At 43.9% G+C, this 9,034-nt stretch overlaps 1 protein-coding gene across 1 annotated transcript in view; it reads left to right on the top strand.

Annotated features, from left to right (window-relative positions):
- The window catches only part of FAM168B (family with sequence similarity 168 member B), a 37,002-nt gene that overhangs the window by 10,031 nt on the left and 17,937 nt on the right, over nucleotides 1-9,034 (top strand). The window contains exon 2 of the mRNA XM_006153669.3: nucleotides 3,650-3,733. Coding sequence (XP_006153731.1) covers nucleotides 3,650-3,733 — 84 coding nt within the window. The remainder of the gene's footprint in view (nucleotides 1-3,649; nucleotides 3,734-9,034) is intronic.

Genomic DNA, 9,034 nt, shown 5'->3' with positions numbered 1-9,034 from the left:
GGAGGACTGTGATTGGGTGATGAGGGTGATCCATGGACAAGATGCTTGTTCATTTTTTACAATCTCTGGACTGTTATATCCGTAGCTCTCGTCGTAGTATCTGACCACTTTGATTAGCCATACATTTGGATGGCTGTTGAATTTTTTAGAGTCAGCAAGAGAAGGTCTCAATCTTCTTATCTGTAGACTTAGAAAAACGAAAGTCAGGGCCAGCAGGTAGCATGGTGGTTAAGGCCCTGAATCCCACATGGCTGATTCCATGGTTCAAGTACCAGACCTAGAGGCCTGAAAATCAGGCCAGGTGCATGTGCATGTTTGCATGCCAAAATCCTGAGAGGAGATGGAGGAGAAGGAATTGCTGCATGGTCGTCTCTCCTGGAGTCTGATTTCTCATCCCCACTACACTCCCACTAGTGCACATGTCCTGTGGCAAAAACAAATAAACAAACAAACAAACTAGGGGGACAAAAGGCCATACTAAGGTGCGGTCATGGAGGGGCCAGCTAGCCATGGAAGAGAGAGAAGGAGAAAGAATGTTTGAAACACCTGGGAGTTTTAATGAGCCTCCCTGTTAAAGGTGTCAGTGTAACACTGAATCAGTCCAGTGCCAGGGAGACACAGAGACACTGAGTTGAAGCTTTCCAATCCTAAAGGTGCTTGGAAGACTTTTAACTCTTCATTGTAGAGGCCTTACAGCTTGTGATCTAGGTAGGTGGAGTGTCAGACTTTTTTTTTAAACAATGAAATCATTAAAAAAAAAAAAAAAAAAAAAAAACTATCTCTGGTGTCCTGGCCTTTAAGTTGTATTATGGTGGCTTCCGTGAGTGATTTGTGGGTAGCTCTTGAGCTGACTTGTCTTTCTTGCTTGCATTGGGGCTTTTGGGGGTTCTCTCAGGACCTAGAGGACATTTATGGGTCACCACTATCCTGGTCTTTCTAGTGGACATCTTCCATTTGTTTTGAGTCAAATCTGCCCTTACTGTCCTCAGTGAGGGAACATGGTAAAACATTTGACCACCACATACTGTTCTCTAACTAATTAGGGAGGGCAGAAGGGAAGGTGAGAATCCAGGAGGGGAACCGAAATAGCTTCTGCTGAGGTAGAGGAGGATCAGTTTCCACACCAAGAACAACTCTGGAGCAATGGCTAAAATGACATAAGAGATGAGTAACAGGCACTCGCAGGGATTCCTGGGGGCCTGGAGTCCAAAGATGGCTGTTCCTATGGAAACTTGCAGGACAGCTTGTGGGTACTACAGGGGTTCAAGTTAGGCACTTTATTCAGAACCTTGAGATAAAACCCACCCACAAAGATTTTTCTTTTGGAATTCCTTTCAGACTCACATGAGTTCTTGCCTCACCCTCCGGATTTGCTTGATTTGATTACTATTACTGCCATAGTTGCTTGAGGGGTCCAGATGCCACCTTATATGCATGCAAGTAGGACAAGCCCAGCCTCGCAGAAGAAAATCCCTGGGGGGCGTTTGTGGGGGGTTAGTCCTGGGATGACCCAAGGACACCACATCCACTATGCACCTCGCTTCCACCACTTCCACATTGCAATATTCAATGAAACAGTCACACAACAATACAGTTCAGACTTCCATGAGAATCTAACAGGAGGTGGAGCCTAGGATGCAATGCAAGTGATGGAGAGCAGCTGCAAACAGGCAAGCCTCACTGGCTCAGCCACTGCAGGGGGTGGGGGATACTCCCTCACTATGCAGCCATGGGTGGGTATGAGGGGAGTTGGGGACCCCTGCTCTAGGAGGCACCTTTTTCTGAGCCTTCTCAACTGCTATTCTTTCAATTTTATTTACAGGTGAGGGAACAGAACCTAAAGCTTCTCACACTGACAGTAGTCAAGGCTTGGGAACATGGGTTATCTCCCTTGGTTCTGTACTCTGAACCAGGATGTTCATGCAGAAGGGAAACAAGGGACCTTATGTGTCCCTGGGTTCTGAGGAAGGCTATGACAGTCCTTTGCTGGTGGATCCCTGGGGACAGGATTCTGACTAACAGAATGTCTTGTTTGATTTTTCTGATTGTTAACTGTTCTGAGTTGCTGGTGGTTGAAGTTTGTTCTTACCAAGGATTCTTCGTATGTATTGATAAGGGTCCACTCTGCTTCCAAGTAGGTTGAGAGTAGATCTTCCCATATCTGTGTGTCTGCAGAACCAGTTAGAGCTCCTACAGTAGGAGGATTAGCATTTAATGACATTACAGCTGGAGCTTATGTCTGTCTGCCCTGAACTGGGGAACCTGGGGATTAGAATTTCAGAATATTAAGAAGATTAAAATGAATATAGGAGGTTTCTGTTTTGTTTTTAAAGGATTTTCCCATGGGGCACGTGTGCTAGCCAGAGAGAGCTAGTGAGAGGAAAAGTGAGAAATCACCCCCTGGAGAGGATGGCTTCTACAATCCCTTCTCCTCCATTCTCATGGGATTTGGGGCATGCACGCACACATGCTCAAGCTGCTGTGTCCAGGACTCACTGGACTCCCACAACCATGTGGACACAACCATGTGGGAGTCCAGTGTGGTAACCACTATGGCACCTGCTGGCCCCAAACATAGGCATTTTAAACAGTAACTTAGTAGCTTTTAAATGAAAATATGCAGTGATGTGCCATCTGGGAAAGAATTTAGTGGGAACAAATAACCTTAAAACACCTTTTGCTGTTAAGTCTAAAATAGATTTGAATCCTGATCTTCCATACTTTGTGCAATGAAACCAGCTACTACTTAGCACAGGATACTCTGAGCACTCTTGTTATTCTTGCAAAGCACTACGTTATGTAACTACTCTGGAATAAAACTTCCAGAGGGGTTGGGGTTTCCTGATTCCAACTTGGGTTCTTTTATTATTTTTCTCATTATGATTATGTTTTTCTGTCTTTTTTGTTTGTTTGTTTGTCTTTGAGAGTTTTTTGCTAAGGGAGTGCGCGCTCCCCAGAAAGACAGAGACAGAGAGACAGAAAGCGAGAAATCACCCCCCAGGCGGGATGGCCACACCACAGTCCCTTCTCCTCCTTTCTCCTCTCGGGATCTTAGGCACGCACACACACACACCCGGCGTGAGTTTAAGCCACCAGGTCTGTGACTCAAACTGCAGTCGACTACATGAGAGTCCAGCAACATAGCCATTACACTAACCCTGTTTTTCTGTTCTTTTTTTTTTTTTTTTAAGAATTATTTTTATTTACCTTTATTATTATTATCATTATTATTTTCCCATTTGATCTGAGAGACACACAGAGAGAGAGAGAGAGGGGAAGGGAGCAAGCAAGCCACCAGATCCGAGACTTTAACCATGGTCGGCCATGTGGGAGTCCAGCACCTTTAACCACCATGCCACTTGCCGGCCTCTTTCTGTTCTTGACAGTAGATTTTTAACTTAGTTTCTGCCATATTTTTCCACTTGTGGGAAATTGTAAGCATTTAATCATAGATTTTAAAGACATGATTGTGGCTTTGACCCATCGAAGTTCTGAAGAAAGAAGATATTGAAGCTAGCTTCTGAAGCTTCTTAAGTCAAGCTGTGGAGTAACAGGGCGGAGGAGGAATGATGGGATTGTGAGAGCTCTGGTTATAAAATCATATCATTGCTTCATTGATGATACTGAATTTCTCTGTGTTTCTTTTCAGCTGGTTTCCCCATGGGGTATGCTGCAGCAGCTCCTGCCTATTCTCCTAACATGTACCCTGGAGCCAATCCTACCTTCCAAACAGGTATGCACAAGGACTAGAAAGACTTTGTATATGTTGGGGGAGAAGGTGCAGGGGTGGAGTTTGATAAGGGTGGCTGTAGGGCTTGGGTTTGGGGTGATTGATTTCTCAGTTTATTAAATTAGCCTGTTGTTAAGTGCAATAAAAGCTTTTTTATTATTGCTGTAGGGCACATGTGTTCTCCAGAGAAACAGAGAGAGAAAGCAAGAAATCACTCCCCTCCAGGGGGAATGGCCACGCCATAGTCCCCTCTCTTCCATTCTTAGCTCAGGTTTTTGGTCACGTGCACAGTCACGACTGGCATGAATTTTGAGCTGCCTGGTCTGCAACTCAAACCATAGTCCACCATGTGGGAGTCCAGTAGCTTAACTAATACACTACCTACTGGCCCCAATAAAAGCTTCTTTTTAAAAAAAAGTTTTAATTTTTTTTTTTTTTGGAGAGATTTTCACTGTAGGGCAGGTGCGCTCGCCAGACAGACAGAGAGAGACAGAGACAGAAAGCGAGAAATCACCCCCCAGGGGGGATGGTCACGCCGCAGTCCCTTCTCCTCCATTCTCCTCTTGGGATCTTGGGCACGCACGCACACGCGCCCGGCGTGAGTTTTAAGCTACCAGGTCCGGGACACGAACCGCGGTCGACTACGTGGGAGTCCAGCGACATAGCCATTACGCTAACTGCTGGTTCCCCAAAAATGTTTTAAATTTTAACTTTAGATTTTTTTTAATCATTTATTTATTTAACTCTATTTGTTGTTGTTGTTGTTATTATTATTATTATTATTATTATTATTATTTAATTTGACCAGAGAGACAGAGAAATGGAGAGGGAGAAAACAAGGCACCAGGTCTGGGACTCAAACCATGGTTGGCCATGTGGGAATCCAGCACCTTAACCACCATGCCACCTGCTGGCCCTTAACTTTAGATTTTAATTGCCAGAGAGAGTATACTCTCTCCAGGCAGAGAGAGAAAGAGAGAGAGAGAGAAAGAGAGAGAAAGAAAGCACTCCCAGTGGGGTGTGGGCATGCATGCATATATGCCCAGTGTGTTTTGCAAGCTGCCAGGGCCAGGATTTGATCTACATGATTCAACATGTGGGTTTCTGCTCTTTTAACTACCAGGCCACAGGGCTGACCCTGAATTTTTTATTTTTAAATTGCCAGAGGGCTTGTGCACTTTCATACACAAAGGACTGTCCTCCTACAACACAGATCATTCTAATTACTAAATTGTTAGAAATAACTCCTTGTGTGTGAAATATCATTCACCACTAGAAACTAAAGACCATCTTACTGTACAAAGTGTTGGAATTTCCATGTTGCTAACATTTTTAGAGATAATTTTTTATTTTTCTGCAGAACTTAGCACTTAGGTTGTGTGTGTGTGTGTGTGTGTGTGTGTGTGTAAAGGTTTTTGTCTTAGGGTGCATGTACCCACCAAAGAGAGAGACCATCCCTGGGGGGATTGCCATGCCTCTGTCCCTTCTCCTCTGTTCTCCTCCTGGGATCTTGGGCACACATACACTTATGCATGCACACGTGCTTGCATGTGGTGTGATTTCCAAGTCATGAGTCCAGGACTCAAACTCTGGTCGGCCATGTGGGAGCCCAGCAACATGACTGCTGAGCCATCTGCTGGCCCCTTGTTATAGTTTTAAAAGGAAGTATTATTTTCTGTGTAGGGGGCATGAGAATTTTGTTTTGTTTATAAGCCAGAGAGTATATGTGCTCCACAGAAGGAAAGAGCATCACCCAGTAGGGTATGGTCACACCTCAGTTCCTCTTCCTCCATTTCTCCTTCCTGTTGGAATTTTGGGGACTCATGCACATGACCAAGTGTGTTTGCAAGCCACCAGGGCCAGGATTCAAAACAGTTGGTCAAGTGGGGTCCGGCTCCCTTAATCATTAGGCCATGGGACCAGTCTGATAGTTGTGTATTTAATGGGTTTTCCTGCTGTGTACCTACGCTCTCTGGCATTTGCTCCTCTTGGGTTTTATTCACCTAGAAGGAATTTTGCGATTTGGCTGCAGCAGTGGCAGCCCAAGCTCAGGCCTCCATGGAGAAGCTCTCTACTCATGGGGTTGAGGTGGCCCTCAGAACACCAGCCTCATACATCTAACTTTGGTAGAAGAGGCGACACCAAGTGTCCTTATCTCGAATTTTTCCTGCTGCTAATCATGAAATTCACATTCTACCCTCATACCCCTTGCTTTCTTGCCATTTCTATGACTACCTGTGTTTAGCTCTTAGCTCATGATTTAGTCTTCTGCTCCCAGGCATCTCTTCCCAGTTCATGCTCCTGCCTGCTTCTACCAGAGAAATGCTCCAAGGTGAGGTTTCCTCACTGGTTTCCCAGGACTGACAGGAAGACACAGTAAGCCAAGGATCTTGGCTTTAAATCGATACCCCTTTGCAGCACCAGCCTGTTTTTTTCCAAAACAGTTTTTCTTTTGTGTTCTTACCTAGCTTTTTTCCCACACTCCTCCTCTTTACCTACACTAGACTACTTGCTGTTTTGTTCTCTAAGACCAGCAGTTCTGGGCTTTTACTGCCTTGATTTCTTGATGACTCAATGGCATCACCCTTTGCCTTCTGTAAGCCATCTCATATCGTGTAAGATTTAAAAAACAGTGCTTTTGGGGGTATGCATGACATAATAGAATTTGTTATAGTTATTAAATTATACAGTTTGATAACTTTCACTATAATGTATACCACCATTACAATCTGGAATAAACATACCCATCATTGGTAAGAATTTCTTACTGCGGGACCAGCAGTTGGCGTAATGACTATGTTGCTGGATTCCCATGTAGTCAACTGTGGTTCGAGTCCTGGACCCAGTGGTGTAAACTCACGCTAGATGCATGTGCGTGTGTCTCCAAGATCCCGAGAGGAGCATAGAGGAGAAGGGATTATGGTGTGACCATCCCCCCTGGGGGATGATTTCTCGCTTTCTGTGTCTCTGTCTTTCTGGTGAGTGCACATGCCCTATAGCAAAAACCTCTCCCCCCCCAAAAAATTTTTTTTTTCTTCCTGCCCATTTCTATTGTCTCCCAGGCTCTTAAGAAATCACTGATCTGTTCTCATACTATAAAACTTACGTTCTCTAACATTTTATATAAATGGAATCATAGAGGGGAATTTTGGGGAAAGCATTGGTTTCTTTTGGGGGGGGCGGGCGGAGAGTTTTTTCACTATAGGGTACATGCGTTAGCCAGGCAGAGAAAGACAGAGACAGAAAGCGAGAAATCACCCCCCGGGGGGATGGTCACGCTGCAGTTCCTTCTCCTTCATTATCCTCTCGGGATCTTGGGCACGCACACACACGCGCCCGGCATGAGTTTTAAGCCACCAGTTCCGGGACACGAACCGCGGTCAACTACGTAGGAGTCCAGCAACATAGCCATTGTGCTAACTGCTGGTCCCTTTTTTAATTTATTTATTTATTTTTTTGGAGAAGGCACTGGTTTCTTTAAGTTGGCATAATTACTTTGATAACCACGTTATAGTGTGTATCAGTGGTCCATTCCTTTTTATTGTTAGGTAGTATTCCATCATATCATAATGCTGCAGTTCGCTTATCAATTCATCACATGACAGACACTTGGGTTATTTGGAGTTTTGGGGTATTATGGATGAATATGAATTATGAATATTCATGTATAAGTCTGTGGACCTATACTTTCATTTCTCTTGAGTAAATGCAGAGTGTGGTGGTGGTACATGTTTAACTGTCTTCCACAAGTGGTAGAACCATTTTACATTCCCTTCAGCAGTGTTTGAGAGTTCTGGTCCCTCTATATCTTTGACAGTACGTGATGGTCCCTGTAACTTTAGCCAACTTAGTGGTGCATAGTGGCATAGCAGTGTAGTTTTTTGTTTGGGGTGTTTTTTGTGTGTGTGTGAGAGAGATTTTGCTATAAGGGCGCATGCTCTCACCAGATACACAGAGAGACAGAAAGTGAGAAATCACCCCTCAGAGGGGATGGCTACACTGCAGTCTCTTCTCCAATCTCCTCTTGGGATTTTGGACACACATGCACACATACTCAGTGCAAGTTTTAAGCTGCTGGGTCCAGGACTTGAACTATAGTTGAATATGTGGGAGTCCAGCGACATAACCATTACGCCATGCGCTGGTCCCAATATCAATGTAGTTTTAATTTAAGCATCTTTTCATGTGCTTACTGGGCATGTGTATGTCTTTGGTAAACAGTTTGTATGCATCTTTCACCATGTGTCAGTTACTGGTTTGTTTTCTGATAGTCAATTTAGAGAGTTCTTTATGAGAACTTTCTCTCATTTGGTGGCTTTTTCATTCTTAGTGGTGTCTGTTATATAGCAGAAGTTTCTTAACTTTGATAAGGTTCATTTTATCATTTTCTTCTTTTACAGATCATGCTTTTGTTAATCATACCTGAGCAATCTACATAACCCAACCTCACAAATATTTTTCTTGTTTAAATTTTATAGTTTTAGGTTACATTTAGGTCTATGACCCACTGGGGGTTAATTTTTTGCATATGGTGATAGGAATGGTTTGAAGTTAATTTTTTACAGACATATTACTGCTGTATGTGATCATACCATAGACAACCATAAAATAAGTTACTGTCCTAGATTTTTATTTCTTTATAAAAATTATACCAGAGGGGTACCAGCAGTTAGCATAATGACTATGTCACTGGACTCCCATGTAGTCAACCACGATTCGTGTCCCGGACCCGGTGGCTTAAACTCACGCCGGGCATGTGTGTGTGGTGTGTGCCCTAGATCCCAAGAGTAGAATGGAGGAGAGGGGATTGCAGCATAACCATCCCCTCTGAGGGGTGATTTCTCGCTTTCTGTCTCTCTCTTTCCTTCTGGTGAGCGCACGCTCCCTATAGCAAAAACGTCTCCCTCCCCCCCCAAAAAAAAATTATACCAGAGGGTGAGTGTGCATGCCAGAGAGGGTAGAAGGTAGGGAGAAAGCGTTCTCAGTGGGGTGTAGTCACATTGTAACCCTTTCTCCATTTCTCCCTCCTTCGGTATTTGGGCATGCTCCCACAGGTGCCCAGCATGTTTCTCAAGCTGCTAAAGCCAGGATTTGAACCATGTAGTCAGCATGTGGAATTCAGCTGCCTTAACTACAATGCCATAGAGCTGGCCCTAGAATTTTCTTTTTTTTTTTTTATAATTATTCATTTAATTTTATTTATTATTATCTTTTAAATTTATTATAGGGCATGCATACTCATCAGGGAAAGACAGAGAGAAAGTAGAAAGCAAGCTTTCTCGGTTTCTACTTCCTCATAGGGAA

Source organism: Tupaia chinensis, unplaced genomic scaffold (genome assembly GCF_000334495.1).
Source record: "Tupaia chinensis unplaced genomic scaffold, TupChi_1.0 Scaffold000386_1, whole genome shotgun sequence".
Lineage (NCBI taxonomy): Eukaryota > Metazoa > Chordata > Mammalia > Scandentia > Tupaiidae > Tupaia > Tupaia belangeri.
Note: the sequence above shows the minus strand (reverse complement) of the source record. Positions and strands in the feature narration are given on the sequence as shown.